A 25,449-nucleotide genomic window follows, 5' to 3' on the forward strand; every position below is an offset into this window, starting at 1 on the left:
GACTCCACATCCACCAGGAGGAGTGTGCTTCTTTCCTGTCCCAGTGGTTACTGTCCCCCTCATGCCTCTGACTTATTCTTCACCTGTAGATTCTTCAGAAACCAACCCCAGAACTCAAGCAGCAGCTGGCCGCTTTCTCCAAGCGAGTCGCTGGCGCTGTGACAGAGCTCATCCAGGCAGCGGAGGCCATGAAAGGTAGGCTGGATTCTCATGTCTTGGTGGAGGGCAGCCCTCCCAGGCAGTGCTAATACAGCAGACTGAGCAGAGGAAAAGCACAGCTGGCATGGGCCTTTAGCTGGCAAATGCAGCCAGGAATACAGTGAGGACATTCTGCAAGCAAATGGTTTAGAGTTAGCTTGAAAAAGTAATGTCCTCCCCGAAGCAAGTCTTTTCTCTAGTCTTTGTATTAAGTGCTTCTACTTAAATGGTATCCTCCGTCTAGAACTACTCACTTCCCTTAGGAGTCTCCCCATTTCTTTTTTGTCTGCATTTTCATTCATCAGGATATTTATTCTCCTTCAAATAATACTTCGTGTTTTGAAAATGATGCTATCTGAAAACATTGTTTGGACACCCTTTATGTTTACATAGAAGCAATCAACCCACCTGGGAAAGGTCTTCTCACCAATTTCCTTTACTTTGAATTAAGGTGAGGGGTCATTCCTCCTGGGTTCCAGGGAGAAGAGAATGGCAAATTCCTGTGTGACCTACAGCATAGTATAGTGTCTCCTGAGGATGCTTACTTAGATTCATGAGCTTTAAGTTCAAAGTCAGAGCAAGGCTCAAGCCTTGGTCCGTGAGATCATTTTTGAAGCTGCTTGGTGACTGCCCTGTGGAAGGGCCGTACACACAACTGATTTAGAAAACCAGGATTAGCACCCCCACCCCCCATCCCCATCCAGATAGCCTCTATGAGAGATGGAAGGAAGGTTCCTTAGGACAATGCAGGTCAGGCTCCTGGAGCCTCCATGCATGCAAATCCAGATATTGTTTGTAATTAAGCCAGTGCCCTGAGCTCTGCAGCTACCAAGAATCACCTTCTTTTGGACTGATTCTAGGAACAGAGTGGGTGGATCCAGAAGACCCAACTGTCATTGCAGAAACAGAGTTACTGGGGGCTGCAGCATCCATCGAAGCTGCTGCTAAGAAGTTAGAGCAACTGAAGCCAAGAGCAAAACCAAAAGTAAGTGTTCATTTATGGTTGGCTGTCCGGTGTCAGTGGGTTCTTCCAGTGGGTGGCTGTGAAATGGAGCTAGGAGTGCTGCAGGGAGCTTGGTTCCTTCCTCATGGTCAGACTAGCAAGCAGAAAACCGGATCTACCTGCCCGGCACTGCTTTAGAGTATGGGGGTAAAAAATGGCTGATGAGTCTTTCAAGTTAACCACCCAGAAAAATTCCTCTGGGTATCCAAAGGAAGAATTGGGGCATTTGCAGTCTTGATTTAGTTCCATTATCTAAAGCAGGTGTTGGATGCTTTCTGTCAGAAGTTGCTGTTACTGGAGAGGAGATTGTTAGCCTCCAATTTTCTGGTTTCTCTTTTGCTTTTTACAAAGAAATAGCACTGCTGGGAATCAGAGGGCAATGAGAACTTCAAAAGTGCACCCATTCCAGGCTTTTTCAGTATATGCTGGAGAGGATGGGTAGCTGGTATGTTTTTTCCATCTATGTTTGTCATGTAGATAAATGTTTAAAACTTAAGATTATAGGTATATGTGAAGAGAAATAGCCATTTAAAGGAAAGAGATACTTTTAGATTAGGCAGGAGGAAGGACACTTTCTAAATAAAAGGATGACAAACTAGTGCTGTCTCCAGGGGCAAAGCCCCAACCCTGTTAAGCTGATACCTCCTACCCAATACCTCCTACCCCACCTTGCATAGCTGATTTCAGCAGGAAAATGGTAGAACCAGAGGCGGCCTCTTTTTCTTCCTATTCATGTAAGTCCCTGGTGGTGCATGTAAACTCACCTATTTCCAAGGACCCAGATATACTAGGAAATAATATTTGGCTTTTCCCCTCAAAAAAGGGCTGGATTCCACCAATTTAGGTATACCTAAAAATTTACCTATTTTTGTAAGACCAAGGGATGGAGTCTGGGCCCTGAAACAGAGCAGACCACTCAAAAGCAGTGCCTGGGCCAGTGTAGTGTATGAAATAAACACAGACTGAGTCTGTTCAGCTTGGGAACATTATTAAAACCTTCGAGTGCTTAGAACCAACCTCCTAATAGTCGCTCTGGACTTGGTAAAGGCACTTAAACGTTTTCTCATCAAGATGATGTAACTTAAAGATTTGGGCTTCTGATTGTGGGGTTTACCGGGGTTCTCTCTGCTGGACTCTAGCTGAGAGTCTTGGGTTGCCTGATATTGTCAGAGTTTTCTTAGAAACTTAAGAGCCAAGTGTGGGTGTTGGGACAACTCCATTTTCTGGTTATGCCTTTGTTTCTGCTTTGTCAATCAAGTTAACCATGAATGAAAAGTGTACTTTAAACTTAAGAGTCAACCATTAACTAAGATTTAGAGGTTTGGTGCATAATGTTTTTCCATTTCCTTGTCTGATTTATCACGATGGCCTTTCTTGGGGAGGGCTCTGTCCGCTAATGCCGAAGCCATGTCAGTTGACACATTCGTTCTCCTGGAGAATTAGCCTGGTGCTAACTTAGCATTAACACTTCACCATATTCTAAGAGCTCCTGTTTCAATGTCTTTCCCTTTGTCCTTCCGCAGGGTCCTTCTGAGTTCTTGTCTGTCTCTGAGTCCTGGTTTCCCCCTGTCTGGTCATTCACTTCACAACTCCAGATGGGAAAACAAAATTATTAAAGTTCCTACCCCATAGGATTATTGTTATAATAATTAAATAAGATAGTATAAGAACACTGCCTGACATACAGTGAGACTTGGTAGATAGTAACTATATCACCATTATTATCACCATCATCAGTGAAAATATGTGTCTCGGACTTACTCCCTAGGAAATGCCTGAAATAAAAATTATTCCACTGGCCCCTGAAGAAAGAAAAACAGGAAGCTCACATTGTTCAATTGCCAAGCATGTGCCAGGCAGTCTTCTAGGTACTTTATGGGAGTTACTCATCTGATCCTTTGAAAAAGTCCATTAGAATCAGAAGCACCAAGAGGCGAATTACCTTGCCAGGGTCCAACCACTGCCACTCAGCTGGGAGGGCTATGTATGGCCCTGGGTGGCAGTTTCAGTCCATACCAGCCCCTGTTTCCCACCCCATTGTCAGAGAAGGTACGTCTAGTCCCACAAGGGCCATTTGCAGTTTATGTGTGCCCTTTGAGCTACTAATCCCACCTCTGGGAATCTCTCCCAAGGAGGAAATCCAAGAGGGGAGGAAAGCTGTGTGCCTGTGAGAGGGTTGCCCTTTGCAGCCTTGTTTGTAGTAATGAGAACTTGGATGTGGACCAAGTGTCTCCTCGAAGGAATATTATGCAGCTATGAAAAATAATGGTTGCTAGGACTGTGTAGCACGAAGAAAATGCTCATGGTATAACAGAAAGGATGCAGAATTATGTACTTACTATGATTACAACTCTAAAAACTCACAGATGAAGAAAATAAGTAGGGAATGTACAAGAATGATGATGGAATTGGGATGATGGAAGGGTCTGTGTTTTAAAATTTTATAAAACAAAGGTTTAAAAAATAACTGCACCTTAAAAATTAATGACTGCTGAAGTAGGCCTGTGAGGACTCCCTACGGTACTCTAGGATCATATAACCTTTGTGTTTACATTGAGGGTTTTTACAGGAAAGCCAAGGAGTCCTTCGGCCAAGGTCAAGGTTAACATAACTGATGATGTGAATCCTTTGTTTGAGGGTTCCTACCTTAGCTGACTCCCATCATATTAGGAAGGGTGATGGGTACTTGTAGAATGCTTTACAATGGTCTGAAGTCTTTCTCTGCCTGATGGCCAGAGGTGGATATTATCTATGAAACTGTTTTGGAAAACCTTCAACCCAAACCATAGTTTTTGTGCCTAATAGGGCACATTGCAATAACTTTTGCATGAAATATCTTCCTTGCCTTTATAAAGGAATTTATTTCCCCAATTAAAAAACAATAATGACAATCTGCACCAAAATCAGCCAGTCTTTTGAGTTTAATCACTTCTCTCCATTCTCTCCCAAAACCTTAAAAAAATCCTCAGGGTACTGTAAGTAAACAATTGCTTCTTACATCCCTATAACCCTACCCTGGCACACACACATGCCCTCAGTATAAAATGGATGTGTCTTCCTTCTGGGGAGTATTCACACTGCTTTCAGGAAGAGTTTGGGGAGGGACAGTAATTTTGTCTAAAATGCTCTGCTCACCACCGTCTCAGGTTGCCTGTTTTTAAAGGAGAATGGCTCATGGTCTATGACGATGATTATGGTATATTTCCACCTCAGGCTCTTAACACTTAAGCATCACTTTTTGCCTGGAATCTCCCAGACATGGACCGTTGAATCCGCTGTTCACCTGGGGAGATGAGAATGTCAGTGAGCACTGGTGCATGTGCTGACAGTATTGTTAATGGCGCCGTTTCCACATCTGCAGGCAGACTTGTGCTCCAAAAACAGTTATCGGAGTTGCTGCAAAAGTGACCACCCCCTGCAGCCGTAACCTTCAATACTGTGCCTAGTCTCGAGCTCAGTCAAACCTGGATGCCTTTTCTGCAGGCCTCTGTGTGATATGTTTGATATATTAGGTTGTTATTTAATCCAACTATATATCAAACATATTCCTACAGTGTCTTGCCCTGTCTCCGGGGGTTCCTAATAAAGTTTATAAGGTGACAGGAAAGAACACGTTAAAATCACAAGTAGATTTAGAAGATGGAGCACTCATTACAATTCATGTTATCTTCGATTTCTTCTTATAGCATTTGAGACCTGTATCAGTATTACTAGATTACTTGCTTATTATAGAAACAAATAATAAGTGTTGATGTTTCATAAGAGCCTGGGGTATTCTGTGTGGCTCAGTTTTGTGCAGTGATGAATCCTTAAGGAATTCAATATGCTTGGTGGAAAAAATGGTTCCAACCCATGTCTGTGACATAGAATAAAGGTCAGGATTATAGCCTCAAACACATCTAGATTTATGTTTCATTTTGGTTCATTTTTATCCTGATCTTCAATTTAGAAGTTCATGTCAGGGTTTCAGCAAAAATTCAAGGAGCACATATCAGTTTTCTATAACTTCCCTTTCCACTCACAGTAACAGAATGTATAAAGCAAATCTGCCATACCAACTGCGTGGATACTGAGTCAGTGAGCTTTGTACAAACCTTGCATATAGGACTAAATATATCTCATGAAGGTAGTATAATGTTGACTGAACTCTTGAATTTCCTGTTATAGGTTAACTTGTCAGTGGAGGTTGGTAATACTTAGAATAAGCCAACAATCAGAAAGTAGTATCATAGCCTAATTGTGGCAGGAAGTTTGGGATTATGATATAGAAAACATTTTTTCTGGTACATAACAGCCTTCTTTGGTTGGTTTTGACCTCTTCCTTATAGAAAAGCCTGTGAAGTATGTGTGAGTTCATTCTGAGTTCTCTCAACAAAATACTTTGTGAGCACTGCTTTCTGGAAAGAGAACTACTGTTCTCAATATTTTGGAGGAGAAAAGGTGTAAGCAAATGGTTTAAACAGGTCAGTCATGAAAGCTTCCCCTTACTGTGTCTAGAAGTCATTGCCACATTGCTTACAGGTGAATGCATAGTGACAGGGTCGCCAACAGCAACATCAGAGAGGTGATGACAAGGAGAGGGGTCCTGTGATGTTGGAGTCCTGGCTTCTGGAGTTACACAATGGAACCTGTCTCTGGAATCCTCCATTGAGAAGCGATCTGTGTGTGTCGGCAGGTGCTCTGTCAGGCGGGTTTCAAGATGCTGCCCCAATCAGTCCCTCCTTCACACAGCTACAGAACACTGGCTTTGGTTTTGAGTCCAGTTACGTTGTTTGACTGAAATGGCAAATGGCCATGGAAAAGAGAGACAGCAAGTTATTATGAACAAAGAAAAACGTGGTTTCAAAAGGACCTGCAGACGAAGCCCACTTGTTTGAATTGATGTGATTTTCTTGTTTCTTTGGGTGACTTTGTCACTGACCAGCATGTTCTCTGTAGTGATTAATATGGTGAAGGGAAAAAGGAACCAACTGTTCAGGAAGGAGGAGGACAAATACAGCATTTTCTGTATGGCTGTACGTGGGCTTTGAGCAGCACTTGTTGGTTCCAGACCAGGAGCATACAGGGTGTGAACTGCAAGTATGGGGCTGGGCGTGGTAGCTCACACCTGTAATCCCAGCACTTTGGGAGGCCAAGGCGGGCAGATCATTTGAGGTCAGGAGTTCGAGACCAGCCTGACCAACATGGTGAAACCCAGTCTCTACTAAAAATACTATATATTTATATAAAATACGTCAGGCATGGTGGTGCACGCCTGTAGTCCCAGCTACTCGGGAGGCTGAGAATCGCTTGAACTTGGGAGGCGGAGGTTGCGGTGAGCCGAGATCGTGCCACTGCACTCCAGCCTGGGTGACAGAGTGAGACTCGGTCTCAAAAACATACATAAATAAGAAAAGCAAGTATGAGAGACTGCCCTCCAGGGTAGACCAGTAGGCCCTTGTCAGATCCTTCTTCACAGAAAGGAGACTTAAGATGTTTATTTGATACATCTTGGGAAGAACCCTGTTATCTTTTGTCTGTGCTTTCTACATCGACATTCAAGGGCCCCTTAAACAGAAATAGTGATTAAAAGATTATTTCAGTGGCATTGCTTTCCATTTTGAAAACAATAAAGCAATGGATACTATGGGAAAACTACTCCCAGGATACTAATCATGCAGGTGTGGACCTTTTCCAGCAGACACTGCATGAACTCGCGCGTATTCCTCGGATGCAGAGGGTGTGGTCCCTCCCCAGTCACAGGCACAGCCATTTGGCAGTTTCTGTGTCACCCATTTTGCCTGTTTAAGGTCTCTCCGGAGCTTTCCCTGAGACAGGGCCAGCTGTCCATGCCTGGCTCTTAGCAGTTCCAGTTGTTCTAGGAGGTGTACCTATTGTTAGAACTAATAAAGGTGGCAGTCCAGAAGCCACCCCATCCATGGGTCCTCCAGAAGAGAAGCTGATGTAACCTTTGCACAGTTTGGGGCTTTGCATACAGGCTAAGGCCTCCCTCAGGGCACCTCTCAGTTCAATACCAGAAGCAAACTAGTAGCAGCCAAACTTGCAACAACAAAAAAAAAGAGAAATGTGGCTGCCTGCTCCACTCCGGCTTCCAACTGGCAGGAAAATGCCTCACTCCTGTTGTGGGAGTTCTAGGCATTGGCCTCCTTTTTTCCCTCAAGGACATTTAAATTAAATGCAAAATGTTCACACTTTAAAAAATATATATCCAAGAGGATTTTTTAAAAGTTTCTGATGCACTATGACCTTATTTTTAGTAGCAGGCATTCTGCAAGACTCTGAGTAACACAGAGCAAAGCCTGAGACCCCACTGGAAAGATGACACTGGGGTGGTTCTTGAGTTTGTGGAGACAGTTGTGAGAAGGGCGACCATTGTGTTTTTAGCTCTCAACAAAGCATTCCCTCAAAGTAAGTTTTCAGGGAGGGAGGCAAGCCCTTTGGTTATCTCCTATGCATGCCTTATGCTTCTTCACCTTCAACTTCATTGGGGGAAGGAGCTGTGGGGTTGCAGGGCATAAGAAAAGGCCAAGAAAGAGACCATGGGAGGACATTCTCTTCCCCTGCCCAATACTTGCCCAGGACCTGACAAGGACAAGGGGAAGTGGGTAAGGACGTTGACGAGGAGCAGGGGCAGTAGGGGATGGACGTTGACGAGGAGCAGGGGCAGTAGGGGATGTTGGTAAGGATGTTGGTAAGGACGTTGAGGAGGAGGTCAAGAGAGAGCAGAAGAGAAAAAGTAGTTCCTGCTTATTTTAGTCACCGCCTTCTAAGAGAAGTTTAATTTGGAACTGTCCACGTCTAGGCAAAAGGACCAGGAAGGTTGAGTGAGTTGCTCCTCAAGTGACAGAAAACTGAGTAACTGATACCTGGAGAAAGGGCAATGAAGACTCCACAGTCACATAGTCAAAGTACAGAGCAGTGACTACCACCCAGATTGTCCCACTCCTGGTTGGGTGCTGAGAGAGGAGCTGGTGCCCATCTGTGCTGTTTGTTACCTGACGCTTACTGATTTGTGGGTTTTACTTATAATGAATTTAGGCTGTAATCAGAAACAGCAAGAAGAATTTTTATTGGAATTATGGATACATAACAGGGTTTAGACAGAGAAACAGATTAATTTAGCCCCAAACCTGAAAAAACAAACAATTTTTGATAATGAAATTGCTAATAGTTTTTGAGCATCTCCTGTGAGTCAGCCGTGCTTTACATATACTAATCACGTACTTGTAATGACCCCATCAGATAGGTTAGGAAGGGAAGTAGGCTTAGAAGATGAGTGAATTAGTGTGAAGACCATGTTCTCAGAATCCATGAAAGGCCAAACACCAAAAGAAACATGAGGAAAGGCTGTCCCTTTTACCTTCTCCACTTTCCACACCACTTCCCCTGCCACCACCATTTCCTCTTCCAGGGGACATATAGCTCCTGAAACTTTAAACCCATCAGAGCAATACATAGGGGTCTCAAATACTCTCCCAAGTGGGAAACAGGGGAAGGGAGCCAACCCAATATGTAGCCTTTCCCAAGAGGGATCTCACCAGGCCACTGACTTTTTAAAGGGTGAGCAAGGAAGGTCAGCATGCAGGGAAGAGGTCAACTACAGGGTACTCAGACCTTTCTAGAAGCTACCAAAAAGACCAGGTGGGGATAAATCTACCCTCAGCAAGAGTTGGCCAGACAGCCCAGGAAACACGATTGCTTAGAGCTAGTGGGCACCTGGCTAAATAGCCTTTTCAAAGTGAGGGGAAGGGGGAAGAGAACAGTATATCAAAGGAGAAGATAATTCAGCATGCAGAGGCAGCAGCAAACACCTTCATTAGGCAGAGTAGAAGCTTAGTTTGTACATCTGTTCACTCTTTTTCCCAGTGCTGTCTTGTTACGTAAGAGTGCCTCTTGGTAAAATGCCACTGTGTTTACATTTGTATGTCCATGCACGACTAAATGTCACAAACTGTGAATTCCAGTTGAGGGATGCAAGTAGAGTGTACAGTTAACAACCCACGGCCTTAAACAGGGCAGGAACCTGCTCATAGCTGTGTGTGCATCTGTCCACCAGGGCTCAGGAGTGGATGCTAATGATATGGATGCTTACTCTGTGTATTTCTCCTTCTCCTACCTTGTGCGTTGTGCTCTGGCTGAACTCTGGAACTTGGGAAACGCATTTTGAATGGATATATTAATTCAGCAAATGTTGAGCATCACATGGGCTTCTCTGCCTGATTTTGTGCTAGAGAAACATAGGTTGAATAAAACACAGTCTCACCCTGGAGGGGATCACAGGCTGGTAGGATTAAGTTAAGTGGTGTTTGTTTTCCTGAGTCCAGGCCAGCATTTCCTACAGAGTAGTGTGTAACCACCTCTGTAAGAAATACAGATTCCTGGCTCCCACCCCAGACCTACCAAAACAGCATCTGAATCTTTAACCAGATCCTCAGGTGATTCTGCAGCGAGGGCTATCCATTTATTTATTTTTTTTTCTTTAAAATTTTTTTTCTGTTTGGTTTTTGAGGGTACATAGTAGGTATATATATTTATGGGATACATGAGATGTGTTGTTACAGGCATTGTATTAGCTTGTTCTCATGCAACTAATATAGACATACCCAGGACTGGGTGATACATAAAGAAAAGGTTTAATTGACTCACAGTTCCACATGGCTGGGGAGTCCTCACAATCATGGCGGAAAGTGAAGGGGAAGCAAGATACATCTTATATGGTGGCAGGCAAGCGGGCTTGTGTAGGGGAACTCCCCTTTATAAAACCAACAGATCTCATGAGACTCATTCACTATCATGAGAACAGCACAGGAAAGACCTGCCCCCATTATTCAGTTACGTCCCACCAGGTCCCTCCCATGACGTGGGGATTATGGGAGCTACAATTCAAGATGAGATTTGGGTGGGGACACAGCCAAACAATATCAGGCATGCAATGTGAAATAAGCACATCATGGAGTATGGGGTATCCATCCTCTCAAGCATTTATCCTTTGTGTTACAAACAATCCAATTACACTATTCTAATTATTTGAAAATGTACAATTAAGTTATTGACCATAGTCACCATGTTGTGCTATCACATGTAGTGGGTCTTATTCTAACTATTTTTTTGTACCCATGAACCAACCCCACCTCCCCCTACCTCCCAGCCCCTCACTACCCTTCCCAGCCTCTGGGAGCCATCCTTCTACTCACTATGTCCACGAGTTCAATTGTTTTGATTTTTGGATCCCACAAATAAGTGGGAACATACAATGTTTGTCTTTCTGTGCCTGGCTTATTTCACTTAAAGATCTCCAGTTCTAGCCATGTGGTTGCAAACAGCAGGATCTCATTCTTTTTTATGGCTAAAGACTATCAATCAATTTATCCTGTTTAATGAAACTCTTAAGTTCCTTGCTTTAGCTTGATGCCAGTAGTTATAAAGAAATATAAATAGCCACATGCACAGGATTAGTCATAATCTTTAAAAGATTATTTTAGTGGGTCTTTACATGATCCAATTGCGGAACGAATGAAAAACCCAGAAGCGAGGATTCCATTATCCCCTTTATAAACCAGAAGGACAGATCTGACTGACCCTGGTCAGGTCAGTAACATCTTAGCTAAAGAGGACCTTAAGACACCAACCAATTGAGCCTCCCTGGTGAAGAGGTGCGAATGAGAGCTCTGTGAGAGGGGCCCAGCCTCCAGATTCTTCCCCAGAGTCACTGTGCACCACGTTGTTCTTCTTAGTCTCCCCAGTCTCTCAGCTGCAGTGGGGACTGTTCCATTAACAAATTCTGCATTTGAATTGTGATTCTTTTATTTAGGAAAGTCCTTTGAAGACCAAGCCAATTCCGTTTCTCTCCTTCTTGTGATATGGTTAAGTGTGTGTCCTTCCTACCTTCTCCCCTATTCCATTCTGCATGCTGGTGGGAGCTGGAACTGATGGGGCACCTGGGTTTTTGACCATTCTCCTTGGCTTGGAGAGATCCCATTTTCTCTAAGGCTAGAAGTTGTATGGTGTGAGGACACATTAAGTATTGGTGTCTGATTTCAGCAGTAGAGATAGGGTGGGCAGTGCATCTGAGTCATAAACCTGGCATACAGGAAAATAGGGACGCAGCAGTCAGAAGGCAGGTTTCATCAGGGTACTCTGCCCAAACTGTAGCATCTAACATTAGCCCTCCATCCCTGTGCCATCGCAGTCAGCCTTTCTAGGGAGAATCTCTAATACTTTCTTATCAGAGCAAATGTCTCCCAGAGATAAGGCCTTCTGCCATGTCTGTTTTAAAGCATAGAGATGTTATGGAAAGAAAAATAAAAATTCATCAAAGAGCATTACAACAGTTGCCATTACCAGAAAAATCTGTGGGTGTCAAAAATATTTCCAAGTCGAATATCTATTACAAGCTTGTGTTTAAAAAAAAAACAACAAAACTCCCAGGCAGCGGAAGATGTGGGAGAGGCTCTTAAAATCAGTTGTGATGAGATGATCCTATCAGATTTACCCCTGCTAAAGACTTAGCACTTAATTTTAAGGAAATTCTGTTTTTGAAAATCTTAAAATTTGGGAAATAAAAAATCTGACAGAGTATTCCACAGTGTAAAGTGGACTCGGGCGTGGAACCCATAGTGTAGCTGAGGCCACCTGAGGCAAGAGCGTGAGAGACTTCAGGAGCTGCCATGAAGAGCTCCCACAAGCCTCTGTTTCCTCGTTTGCAAAATGAGATGAGGAGTTTGGAGTCAAAAATTCTGTGATTTCCCTAGTGCTTTAATCTGTTATGTGCCTGACATTCTTTGGCAGAATGAATTGCCAGAAAAGCTCTTAATCTCAAGGTTATTAAAATATACATTATTTATATATTTAATATATATAAATTAGAGCCTACTGTAATTTATTTGGGGACTGACTACACAAGAGTTCCTTTTATGCAAGAGTGTCTTACAATGGATCATTTTTGTATTTCAGCACCAAATTCTATACTCCACCAATCCAAAATGAGTCCAGTAGAACTAAATTCATTTCTGTCCTGAATACTCTTAGAGCAAGACTTGGTCAGCAATAAAAAAGAACGCACAAGTCTGCTGTCTCAGAACTTTCAGATCCATTGGAAGTGCATTGAAATTGTATTTTGATAATGTAGGTTATAAAGAAAAAGGATTAGCACCTTTCATGTTTCAAGATGTGGCATTAAGAATGGAGAGGTGGAGAAGAATTGTATCCCTCCTGTCTGATGTTTCACATGGGAGCGTTAGCAAGCTGACTTTGAACCTCTGGCACAAACCATTTCTCATTGATGCCCTAAGGGGTGGCTTTGGCTAGTTAAAGTGCCTCATTTTGGAGTCAGATTTAGGTTTAGATTCTGGTTTAGATGCTTCATGCTGCCACATCACCTTGGCCCAATAATCTACCTTCCTGAGCCTGGGTTTTCTCACTGTAAAAATAAGGATAAAGATAATTCCAATATACGATCTTTTTTTTTTTTTTTTTTTGTGAGAATTAAGTCAATGTATGTAGAGGTGCCTAACAAAATAGTTGGTACACAGTAGGCACTCTTAGAAATCTATTCCTGTTGGCACAAAGTGTGAATGTCCGTAATGCCACTGAATTGTACACTTAAAATTGGATAAAAGGGTAAGTTTTGTGTTACGTATATTTTACCACACATACAAAGAAAAGTATTACTGGGCCTGGCCATCATCTCTCAATGCCTGAAAGGTACCACCCACATCTTCAACACTGTGTGACCTGAGGGCAGCTTAACCAAATTGACCTAGAGTCATGGACTGTTATCACACAGGTCTAATCTGACCACACCCGGCAAAACTGCGATGCTCCGACCCATGAGCCTGGGACCACAGTCTTTATACTTGTCACACTTCTCCAAAGCTTCTCTTCAACTTCCTGAGTTGTTTTAGCAGCAAAGGAGATGGTGGTGAATTTAGACCAGAACCCTAAAGGTCTGATAACACCTACACAGTGGTGTCCAATGTTCTTCCCAAGGTGGAGCCCATGCCTCGGGTGTCCGGGGGACAGAACAAGCTCCACCTTAATGTCGTGTTGCCCTGGTTTCTTTTTCACCACTGGGCAATGTGTACTTGGTCTATAACTCTCTCAGTGCTCAGCCACAGAAATGCCAGTGCTGTTTGGCTTTGATTTTTACCCAGGAAAAAGACGACTTTTCAGAACTGGTAGCCATCTTTCCTTTTTTTTTTAAAGTCCATTTTTGAGGCTTAGAGTCTGGAAGAGAGTAAGTGCTATGATCTACTGTTTTGATTTTATTATTTTGGTTTCGGTTATTGATGTTGCTAAAACCATTTGAGTGTATTTTATTCACAGTGAATGTATATCTTTAAAGATTTTGTTCCAGAAAATGAGTCTGTCTGCAAATTTCCGTGGGATGTCAAGCTAACAGCTTTTTCCTTTTGGAGTTAGGGGGAAGGGGCTGCAGGTGGAGAGGCATCCTGACCTTTCTATCCTGGTATTGCTGTTGTACAACAGTGTCAGCGTATTAATACTTAACATTAGGTAAAAGGGTAAATTTTGTGTTACATATATTGTACCACACATACAAAGAAAACTATTGCTGTGCCTGGCCATTGTCTCTTAATGCCTGAAAGGTACCAGCCACATCTTCAACACTGTGTGACCTGAGGGTGGCTTAACCAAATTGACTTACAGTCCTGAAAGTTTGCACAGGGGACCTCTTATCTGCTTCTTGTTAAGGAACCATCCCATTTCAGGTGTGGTTTGTCAACAAAAAACAATAGGCAGGTGAAGAGCCAGGTGACCCGGCAGTAAGTAGTTTGGAAGAAAGAGCCCTTTGTGGATATGAATTGCATGTGATGCTGTTTTGTTTTGGTTATAGCAAGCGGATGAGACCCTGGACTTTGAGGAACAGATCTTGGAAGCTGCTAAATCCATTGCTGCTGCCACAAGCGCCCTGGTCAAATCGGCCTCAGCAGCCCAGAGGGAGCTGGTGGCCCAAGGAAAGGTGGGTAAAGCCGCTGACCACATGCGGGACACTCAATGTACGAGAGCCTCCGAGGGCCCAGGAAAAGAGCTACAAGCCTTTGTCCTGACCAAGGAAACGCATGCAATGCCTTCCCTCCCTGAATTGCCACTCTCTGTGCTGACCGACTGAAAACTACAGCTTTCAGACCAACAGAATAAGAGGTTTGGCTTCTGGGCCTCTCATCTGCTTCTTGTTAAGGAAAGCATCCCATTCCAGGCAGTGATTGGGGCCTGAACGAGACATTTATATTCCCACTGTACATTAGGCTATGTAAAGATGTAAACTGTCATATTTTCCTGGTGGGCTGCTCTAGAAGCACCACATTCAGCAGCTTTTGTGATACCACTTTCCAGCTCCAAAGGGCTCTGTTTGTTTTTAGGACTGTCGAGCTGAATACTGGCCAGCTTTGCAGTTAGCACTTTCCTAAGTCTGCTGGTGAAAGGGCCAGTCAGATTTTAAATCTGAAATTTCTTCAGCTTTATGTCTAGTCACCCATTTGATCTACTTTAGCATAAAAGTATAGTGTTTTTTTTTTTTTGAGGATTCAAAGGATTATTAGTACATTAGTAATTCTGGATATGGAACAGTCTTCCAATTTAACATGTTCCATATGTCTTGTTATTTACATACACATGGAACCATCCTATCCACACTGGCTTTCAGAGAGCCTCTCAAATGGAGAGGCCCCACAGAAACCTGACTGGTCGTGGGTTTGGGAAATGTGGTCACCATCATTGTCATTCATTTCTGTTTGATATTAAAAGGACTTTGCCATCAGCGTACAGATAGGTAGAGGTGAGTTGTGTCTTGACCCAAGAACTCACGGTACAGACAGGAAGGTTGTGCCTGACTATAGGCTGTGCGTCTTCTTCCAGGAAGTCTTTTGTGAGCTTAGTCATGGCTTAGTCCAGTCCACATACCTTGAATTCTCTTTCTAAACCATAGTGTTGTGTGTTGTTCAGTATTGGTCCATGTCCGTCTTCCCACCTGGCACACAAGCTGTTCTCTCCATCCTTCCCGTTGATCTCCTGTAGAGCCAGCAGAATGCCAACCTTGTCCGTCCTGTACTCAGCAAGTTCTTGTTGGCTGGTCAACATGTAAAGACCACAAATGTGTCATTGAACGGAATATCCTATGTTAAAAAAGAATCCTGGTTATTTCAACATTGATAAAGGGCTATATGTCCAACCCATTGCTTAGATACTAGAGAATCCAGCTTGGATATGGCAGAGTCTCTATCTGTCCTCCAACGAACTTATGTGTTCAAGCATTTAAAAAGTTGGTGAAGGAGGTTCAGCCAGGCTTGGGTGAACTATAGGATTATAGGCAGGACCCTGGAGTTTTACCTGACATTCAGCAAGCCCTGATATGGCCCTATTACTGCTGACACACCCCCAATATCATATTCAAATTGAGATACTCTTACCTCACCAGGCACATCCCACAAGCTTGGAGGTATTTCCTCCTGTCGCTTCTCCCTCTAGGTGTGGACAGAAAATGTTCTACTTGTTGCCATGATTTCTAAGTAGAAACAGAGATCCATATTTCTTCCAGCCTCTTATTTCTCTCTCACCCCTGACAAAATGGTATTTCCTTAAGACAAGGGTCTGCACTCAATTGTACCAGAGGGAGTTCTACCACGCTTTTTTTTAACATCATCTGCCAGAAACGCAGTGTGGTTTTCAGGGTCAGTAATCAGGAGAGATTTAAATTTCTCTTAGCCCTTGAAAAGAGGAGGCCTAGTGGCTCCCACATTTGAAATGGAGAAAGCTCAGCAGAGAAGTAAGTGTAGAAAGACAGCCCCAGGCCATCGTTCCTGAGCTGTTTCCCAGAAATGCAGTACCTGGCAGCTAAGTGGAGCCATTCTTAGCATTTCCTGTTGCCTCTTGGTGGCGAAACCTGCCAGGATGTGCTATGCAATCTTGGCATGGCCTGAGTCCTGCGTGAGAAAGGTTGCTCCATTCCCAGGCCTGTGCTGTTGGCAGGAGGCACCAAGCGGGGTGCAAGTCTGGTTCCCGAGCAAGGTGTGGGGATGAGGGGCTGCGACCACTGGGGCTACCTACCCTTATGGCCAGTTTCTTGACTCTACTCTAGGTGGGCTCCATCCCTGCCAATGCTGCCGACGACGGACAGTGGTCACAGGGGCTGATTTCTGCTGTGAGTTGCCTTCTCCTTCCTCCCAGTTTGCTTTTGGGGTCCCCTGAGGGAGGTTTGGGCCTTGGGTCACTTCTCTGTTGATTGTCTCCAGGCCCGGATGGTGGCGGCTGCGACCAGCAGTCTCTGTGAGGCGGCCAATGCCTCCGTTCAGGGACATGCCAGCGAGGAGAAGCTCATCTCATCTGCCAAGCAGGTCGCCGCTTCCACGGCTCAGCTGCTGGTGGCCTGCAAGGTGAAGGCCGACCAGGATTCAGAGGCCATGAGGCGGCTACAGGTAATGGTCACTGATGCTGGTGGGAAAATACTCCTGTTGGAGCGGGTAAGTGTCACCAGAGGGGACAAGCCTCACTTCCTTGGCATGCCCCACCAGGCCTTCCATCAGCCAGCTCTGTCCACGTTCCAGCCTCATCTACTGCGTGCGTCCATGCATCCTCCACTGCTGCCCCACCAAGCTGCCATTCTCCTCGTGTGCCTTCTGGTCTCATGCCCTGGGGCCCTGCTCCTCACCGGCCGAACCCAGCAGACCCCTACTTGTCCTTTGTGACTCATCTTCAAAGTCCCCTGTTCTGGGAAGCCCTCCCTGACTCCCAGGGTTTGGGCAGTTTATCCCTCCTCTGTCCTTTGAGAGCTCCTAGCCAGACCACTCAGGTTCCCATCACATGGTACCACTGCCAGGTCTGTCTGTGAGCAGGTTGTGAGCCTCTTAGATGATGCAGACACATCTTCATCTGTGCCTCTCTTATATGTTACTAACTCAGTACCTGCTTCAGAGGAGGCCTTCAGCCAATGTCTGCTACAGAAGGGAGTAAAAGGACTGAAATTATATGAGACTGTTGCTGTTTCCCAGAGCCTAGAGAACATGTTAGGAAGGTAACGATCAGGTCCTTCTCAGAGCAGATATATTTTCCTGATTGTTTTAAGCATTTCTTTTATTGTTTAAAATATTTTTATAATTAAAGCAATCACACAGCCCCAACATCTTCATATATCAAACGTTATCATTGCTTTAATTTTGTCCAGTTGTAATCATGGCGAGATACATTCTGCTTTCTTTTCACTTAACATTTTATCATATGTATTTTTTTCCTTGAAGATAAGGCTTCATTAACTTCTCTATGCAAAGCTAGCTGGCCCATTCTTCATGAGTTCCATTTTTAATGATTGCATGATATTACATCAACTGATTATGCCAGAATTTCCCTATACTTTGGACATTTTGTTTCCAGTTTTTGAGATTTTTTTTATTGTAAGTGTTAAAATGCAGATTGTCTGTATTGCTGAAAGTATGTTTACATCAGTCATGAAGCAAATCACATAAATGGCAGAAATGTTTGAATAGTTCTACCAAAGCTCAGAATTCTTGTTTTATTGTGAAAGGCCTAAAGTGCATTTCTGTTTTTTGGCCCTCTTGAGTCCCTCTCTGACCCACCTCCCTCACCTTTATTTGATACCTGGGATAAACCCAGGGAAAAATTGAGGAGCTGCGTGTTTGTGAATATGTGATTTCTGGGTCCGGGGGACGCTTCTGAGGAAAACATCCTGAGTTAAGAGAGACCTGGTTCAAGTCCTGCTTCTGCCATTTATTAGGTGCATAATCTTATATAAATCACTCAAAACTTTTCAGGGGCTTCATCTGTAAAATGGGGATAGAGCCATCCACACTGACTTTTATGAGGGTCAAATAGGAGAATGGCTATGACAGTGCTTTGTTAGGTCCTAAGGATTTACACAGAATGCAGCATCACTCTTGTACTCTTGTTCCCATCATTACCGATTTAACTGGATGCTGCAGTGTTGTATTTGAGCCCCTTATAAATGACTCGGGAGTTCCCTGGGGCTAGATGGACCTATGTGCAGATCCCAGCTGTATAACTTGCTAGCTACAAAATCTTAGGTTTCTTAGCCTCGGTTTCACATCAGAAAAGTGGGCTAAAGATTTCTGACCTCATAAACCCCTTTGGTGAATAGGCACATGGTGATTACCTGTCAAATATTAATTGGTTCCCTTCCTGTCCTGTGCAAGCCCTCATAGTTTGCATTGGTTACTTTAGTTCACAGACCAGATGGGGCAGTTAACTTTGAATGAGAAGAACTCTCAACTTTCTGATGGCGAACCCTCAAGCACAAGCCTTCGACTCTGAGGGGGCGCTGGACAAGAAATACGAGAGGTTTAATGAAGCCTTAACCACTTTTAGAAGAAAATTCCAAACCTCAGCTGGCATGTCCCTGGGGACATGCTTCATGAGCATTAAAAATAAGCCAATACAGGCAACAGCCCTTAAGGACAATCTAAGGAAGACTGAAAAGCTCTTCTTTACCTGTCTCTAGCAGTCACTCCATCTTAGAGCCTGTGGTGCTGAGACCCTAAAAGTACGTGAAAAAGGCCATAGTTAGTTACTGTGAGGCTCCCAGCCCTTCCACAGAGGGGTAGCCCTTCATTCCCTCAAAGCCTTCAGTGAGCACCAACCATGGACAGCCACAGTGCCGCTGCTGGGGATGCAGGGATGCCAGTCACTGCCCCTGCCTTCAGGTTGCTGACTGTCCAGGAGGGAACAGCCAGCCACAAGTGTGGTAAAGGCTGCAGTGAAGCCGGCACAGCACACTCCAGGCACACAGAGGGAGAGGGTGTGGGTAGAGCTAAGGGAGACAAGCGAAAGTGATGTCTGCACCAAGTCCTCAAGTGTGTGCTAAATCAGATGGAGGCAGGGGAGGTGGTTTTCCAGACCAAGGAGGCAGAACTCCGGCATGCCTCTGTTAACACACACATCACATTGCTGGGATCATTTATTAAATATTTACATAATTGTAATTTCCCTCAAAAATGAGTATTCCTTGGGGGCCACAGGCACTTTGTCTCATTCATCTGTGAGTGACCAGGTAGGTTCCAGTGTTGGTAGAATCCATGGATGGATGGACAGACAGATGGGTACTCGCTGGCTACAGAACTTGATGTTATAATTGGATAATCAATTGACTCATGGTCTCACAAACTACCTTCATGTCTATTCTTGCCAGGCCCAAATGGCTGTTTCTAATGATATAATGTATGTTTTGTTCACTCTCCAGGCGGCAGGAAATGCTGTGAAAAGAGCCTCAGACAATCTTGTCCGTGCAGCCCAGAAGGCAGCATTTGGCAAAGCTGATGATGACGATGTTGTAGTGAAAACCAAGTTTGTGGGGGGCATTGCTCAGGTTTGTAATTAAATCAAGAATAGTATTTACTTCCCGAGATAGGTGTTGGGTTATAACAGAGAGACAAAGGAATAGTGACTTCAAGATGAAAGTTTATTTCTTCCTCGTGTACCAGAGATGGTGTGGTGTTTCCTTCATGTCTGAGAGCCAGATCCATCTGCCTTTCTATTTCACCATCCCTGAGATGTTACCCTTGGCCACGTGGTCCACGTTGGCTCAGTAGCCCCCTCAACTTTCCATCGTGCAGGAAGAGGGAAAGGAGGGGAGGCCATGACCCTAGGCTGCAGGCATTACGTCCTCTCACATACCATTGGTCAGCACTTAATAATGTGCCCAACCCAGCTGCATGGGAGGCTGGACAATGTAGTATATATTTTTTTTGAGTAGCATTTGCCTAGATAAAAATCAAGGATTCTATTGTAGAAAAGAAGAACAAAAAAAATGGAGGACAGCAATATTATTTAAATAAAATGATGCATTTGGAGCTACTGCCCACTCCAGGCATTTGCCCCTACAGAGAGAGAATGCTTTCCCTCTCCCAGAACTTTTATAAGAGCAGGTGGGATTCTGACTTATGCAGGATCGCATTCTCATGCATGGGAGTGAGGAGAAAGCTCTAGGAAGTCAGTCAGGCTTACACATTGTGATGTGTGTCCGTCTCGTAAATCCATTTTAGAGGACTGTTTTATTTATCCGCATCAGGAGCACTGAAGTTACTCATTCCCCATGTCTGGCTTAGCTCTTCCTGAACCACGCCCTGTGTTTGGCTATGCACTGCATGTATTTTTACCAGAATGTGTTTCTCCATGCACTAATTTCATGAGAAGTTTCACAGAGAAGGGGCTCTGATCAAATAAGGCTGGAGAATACTGCATTCAATAACCCCGCCCTGGTAATGATAGTCGTTAGCCTAGTAAAGGCTCTGGAAAGCCAGGAAAGGAACTGACTTTGCTTTTTTGAACACAACTTTCCCTTTTCACATAATACCTATTAGCAAGTCTTCCTCAGATCACACCTTAAAAGCGTGAATAAGCATTTGAGGGCCATCTGGTGGTTCAGGGCTCCACTTTAGCTTTGCCCATACCTGGACCAAGTCCTCCTCCACTGGCTGGGTGACTCCAGACAGTGGACCTACATCGCTCAGCTTCAGATTTCTTCTTGGAAAAACAAGACTTTCAACAGGGCATGCTTCACAGGGCAGCCCTTTCAGTGAAGGGACTGTCTACGTGGAGTGTTTGCACCAGAGCCTGGTACATAGTAAGGCTGCAGGAGATGTTTGCTGTGAAATCACAGGCCAGAACCAGCGTGTTTTCATGGCTCAGCTGGGTCATTAGTCTCAAAACCCAAATAGTGACAGAGGCTGGTCACCAGAGCTAAGAAAGCTGTTCCTGATGTGCTGCTGTGTCCCACGGTCACGGGAGCCGTGGAGCTCACATGAGCAGTGGGGTGGGTAGCAGGGTTTTCTAGAAAGTGTTAGGTCCATCCAGCTTGTTGCTTTCTTTCTAGATCATCGCCGCCCAGGAGGAAATGCTAAAGAAAGAGCGAGAACTGGAAGAAGCAAGGAAAAAACTGGCCCAAATCCGCCAGCAGCAGTATAAGTTTTTACCCACCGAGCTGAGGGAAGATGAGGGTTAAAGGTGTGAGCCCAGATGGCGAGCCCCAGGGGATGGCCCTGGCTGAACTGGACAGACAGTGTTCCTGAGAGGCTGGGCACTTACCTGGAAACCACCCACCTCCCCCCTGGGTGAGCCTGGAGCCCTGTGTGCTTGTTCTCACATCTCTGTCCCGTCGGCACCGGCTGCATGATCGTGATGTCACACGGTACAATGTCCTACCCACAACTCCTCTGCCGCCTCCCCTCATGCCTCACCGTGTCTCAGGAGAGAGGGGCGCACGTTTCGTGGACTGTTACCAACAAAGAAAAGTCAGTATTATGTCGTTCTCAGACACTTTGGCTTTTGTTGGTCCTTCTCTTAGGCCTGCTCCTGGACCTCTTCGTGATACTGTAATAGGGAAAAAAATCATTGACGTCATAGAATATTCTTCTTCCTCTCAGGAGAAGACGGAAGCTGGAGTTGGACATGGTTCATAAAAGCCAGAAACACAAACCCGTGTGGACTCCGGGAGGGTGACTCAGGTCCTCCTTCCATGTCTTGAGCACTGGCTCACCGAGGGGGTAAAAACTTCCCGCTCCTGTTTGCACGCTTTCTTGCCTTCGTGTGTAAGCTCCTTGTACAACCTAGACCCATCTTGTATTTTGTGGCCCAGAAAACTGAACGATTATTTTTTTCCTCCATAGTCCAAAGGGCAGAGTTGTGGGAGGCCGTCAGGGCTTGGTGAGCAGGGGCTGTAATAAAATCTGTGGGCTCCTTACTCTGCAGAGGCTGTTTCAGTTCACACAGAGTCATCCACACAAACCCACGGCTCCCAGTTGACAGTCAGTGGAACGCTCGTCTCCTCAGTGTCCAGGGTGGGGATTCTGCTGGAATAAAGAGCTTCCTCATTGACTCATCTTTAGGTCCCACGCTGGTTTCTATGCCTTCAGAATGGTCACAAGCCCGGACTGGAAAGGATCTGCTTACAAACCTGTCACCTGTCCTCCAACCCAAGACGCCTTTTTTCTGTCTTAATATCTAGAAAATCTAAATGCATCCTAAAATCAATGTGAACCTTTAACAAGATAGTTTTACTTATTATCACATAAGATTTTTTCATTTTCTGGATGTTACACTTCCAGAATTTCGTATTTTTCCCCTCTTTTCTTTCCCCTTTTCTTTTCAGAGCCCTCCCATGGGAAGGGAAGGGCTTGAATTTACCCTTCATCTGCACCTTTAGCCAAGGCAGTGCATGGAAGATGAATGGCTTGTGGGACAGAGTCTAATGCCAGGGAGCAAGAGTGAAAGAATTCATAGTGGGGGAGGTAAAAGTTAATGGAAGTACATGATTTTCAAAACTGGTAACAGCTAAAGGCACTCACCCTCCGCCTCTCTGTCTCTCTCTAGTGTGCTATCATGTCTCGGACTCCATCCACACTATAGTTTCAAAGTTCCACCGACGGGGGCAAGTTGGTGCTTTGGTCCTCCAAAGATGTCACCTTTCGACCTTGCCTGATGATCTTGTTTCACCAGACTCTAGCCCATGTCATGGTTTTCAAATACATAAACTTCTGACAGCTTCCCATATTTATAAGTTACTTGTAAGTGCTGCACATATTAGAATTTTTTTTTTCAGACCAGTAAAGTTAGAGAAAGGACGCTGTAAAGGAAAAGCAAGTGAGAGAGTATGTAGGACACTGACAGTGTGTGGGCACCAGTTCTGAAGAGGTGGGGAGCTGCTGGAGCCCTAGCCTGTAGGGGAAAAGCTGGCACACTCTTGGCTCGCCCTCTTTGAGTGGAGCTGATCCAACACCTCATGCCTGCCTTGGCTGGACACTGAGAGGAGGGGCACATGTGCTTCCAGAGACACTCGGGAGTCAGACCCCAATGCTCAGAGTCACACTGTGTTAATGGCCTCCTGTAACAGGACTCTGAGGAGCCCCTCTGTGGCCCAGCCCACGCCACCCTCTGCTCTTCTATGCTGTGCCCAGGGCAGCCGCCCTCTTCTGCCTGTCCCCCATCCCATCCTGGAAACCCAGGACCAAGGCAGGGGCAGGCAGCGAGTTCTTCCACCTTGCCTCAGAGTCATTTAAAACCTTTACTGCATTTGATACCAGAAAAACCTCCAGAGACAAACCAAATGCAAAGGCCTGTCCTTTATAACTCTAAGGAACAGGCATCGAAAGTTTATTTTTGTAGGAGCTATATAAATACTCACCTTTCTGGAGTTGTCCAGTGCTGGGAGCTTTGGGGAGTTTGGTTCTCAGTTATCACCTGGTGTGGTCCCAGTTTCTCATCTATCCTTTCCTCATCCACCCTGCACATGTGTATGTGAATGGCCTCGTGGCCGGTGTGGTGGTTTCTCATTTCATAAGACGGTTGAAGGGCCACGCCTTGTCTGGGTGTTACTTAATAGGCACTACCGCAGTGTCCTCAGATGGCACTGAGGGGGCCTTCTGGTCCTTCAAAGGAAAATAACACAGGCATGAGTTCATTTGGGAGTGTGAACTTTCAGAACACCTAATAAGAGAGTGGTGTCAGAGTAAAAATGGCCCTAGGTCTGGAGCATAGAAGTGTATCTCTGTGAAGAGGGAGGCGGTGTGATACGTGTTTCTTCTCACACCCCTCTACTCCTTGAGGGCTTTGAATCCTTGGGCTGATTTTTGTGCCAGAAATTGTTGTTCCTGATGGCCAAAAGGGGAACCTGAACTGGATTTCAGAACTGCCCAGTGATTTGAAGATTTAGATTTTACTTGGTTCTGCCTTTCAGAAGTCTTTAGATAGGGATGCTAAGGTCATATTTAGTTAAATGAACAGCGCTTGTTTAAATTTTGCCAGTGTCCAGCCAGCTGTGGCCCCGGCCATCTGTGCAGGCAGGTTCCTCAATTCCTGGTTGGCCCTGCAGTCGGTCAACACAGTCCCTCCAGGTCAGCTGCAGAGGCAGCTGCCCAGCCTGCAGTCTATGCATGGGTCTTAAGAAGTGAGCTGCCTGTAGCCTCAGGCATATGCTTTTATCAGGGAAAACCCTTTGAGCTTCTCCTGAGTCTCACCTGCTTGCTTTCTGGTTGTCTTAGTCAGTGCGTTTACAGGCAAGTAAAGCCTGTTCCTAATTTATCAAAAAATTATAACCAAAATTCACCATAGCCTAAGAGAGTAAACCCCACCTCCAAAGCGATGCCAAGGCCAAAACCTCACGAAGGAACCAGACACAGGTCAAAAGTGGTGAGCAAGCCACGGTCTCTGCTCCTGGGGAACTCACATGCTGCTCCCCGAGGAGCCTTGGTTGCCTCCCTGGCAGATAGTCCCCAGAATCTTCTCTCCCAGCTTTGAGGTTCTGAGCTCTGGAAAGGCCTCTGGGATTCTGGCCTTAAGATCCCAGCACAGACTATCAGCATGTTCCATTCTCAGATTCCTGGAGGAAAGGTACCCTCTGTTGACCAAGGGGCTGGCTGCTTCTGAGACTTACCAAACCCAAGAAATTTGGAGACATTCCCCTCAGGCTAAAAGGCAGTGGTCCCCAGAGTTCAGAAAGCAAAAGATCTTGACAACTGTACCAGTAGTGGCTCTGGTCCTATCTCTCCACAGTGCTGGCCTCTGCCGGGGAAGGCATCTTTCCCAAAGGTATCCCCCAAGTACCATGTTGAAAATGTCCTCAGTCTGTTGCTCCATCTTTCTGAGCCTGTGCTTGGTATGTTATGTTTATGGTCATTACGGATGAGTGTGTGCAGAGTTTTGGTTGATTTTTTTAAATGCTGAAACAAGAGCTATTTCTTTTCAATAAAAAAGGTTTGGATTCGGCCTCTTCCTCTGAGCCCACCTCCCAGCCCTCCAGGGAGCATCAGTGTACCTGAGTCACTTTGTCCGCATCTCTTCATCCCACAAAACACGAGGCTGGGTCTCATTCAGCTGCCTCTCACCAGCCTTCAAGATCCAGAAGAAAACGGGAACGTTCAGCTCTGCCCTGTGTCATGTCTAATCACATACATTAATTTATCTAACCACATAAGTTATTTTTTTTTATTTGCCAGAAATAAACCTTTAAAGGAACAAACCTGTGTGGAGGACTCATGGGAATGGGAGGAAGGTGGAAAAGAAGGGGGAAGAGACTGTCTTTATCATGAGAGTAAAATTCCAGCTGAGGACTAGCTCCATAGTTACCAGAGGCATGTCAGGAGAGGGCACGTGTGTGTGAGTGAGTGACAGACGCGGAGCCACAGGATGCCACAGAATTTCATGTAGCTTTGCTGACAAGAGTTAACTCGGAGAAACTCCAGGAGCAGGCGTCCTGGACAAGTAGCTAGGGG

General features: G+C 45.0%; 1 protein-coding gene and 1 long non-coding RNA gene across 10 annotated transcripts in view; one reads left to right on the top strand and one right to left on the bottom strand.

The window, feature by feature from the left end:
- Positions 1-25,196, top strand: part of TLN2 (talin 2) — a 453,126-nt gene extending 427,930 nt beyond the window's left edge. For all 4 annotated transcript variants that reach the window (XM_024232426.3, XM_024232425.3, XM_063716677.1 and 1 more), the window contains 7 exons: positions 90-195; positions 1,059-1,183; positions 14,055-14,180; positions 16,296-16,358; positions 16,450-16,632; positions 19,425-19,550; positions 21,057-25,196. In XM_024232426.3, coding sequence (XP_024088194.1) covers positions 90-195; positions 1,059-1,183; positions 14,055-14,180; positions 16,296-16,358; positions 16,450-16,632; positions 19,425-19,550; positions 21,057-21,185 — 858 coding nt within the window. In that variant the 3' untranslated portion in view covers positions 21,186-25,196. The remainder of the gene's footprint in view (positions 1-89; positions 196-1,058; positions 1,184-14,054; positions 14,181-16,295; positions 16,359-16,449; positions 16,633-19,424; positions 19,551-21,056) is intronic.
- Positions 8,256-25,449, bottom strand: part of LOC112129045 (uncharacterized) — a 56,478-nt gene continuing 39,284 nt past the window's right edge. For 2 of the 6 annotated variants that reach the window (XR_010137473.1, XR_010137472.1), the window contains exons 3-6: positions 24,993-25,066; positions 23,364-23,607; positions 15,628-18,722; positions 8,256-15,333 (exon numbers count right to left, since the gene is read on the bottom strand). This is a non-coding gene — a long non-coding RNA (uncharacterized LOC112129045). Of the gene's footprint in view, positions 15,334-15,627; positions 18,723-22,527; positions 25,067-25,449 lie in introns of all 6 variants that reach the window. The other 4 variants (XR_008513631.2, XR_008513633.2, XR_010137475.1 and 1 more) reach the window with 3 other exon arrangements.

The sequence above is a fragment of the Pongo abelii genome, chromosome 16, assembly GCF_028885655.2.
Source record: "Pongo abelii isolate AG06213 chromosome 16, NHGRI_mPonAbe1-v2.0_pri, whole genome shotgun sequence".
NCBI lineage: Eukaryota > Metazoa > Chordata > Mammalia > Primates > Hominidae > Pongo > Pongo abelii.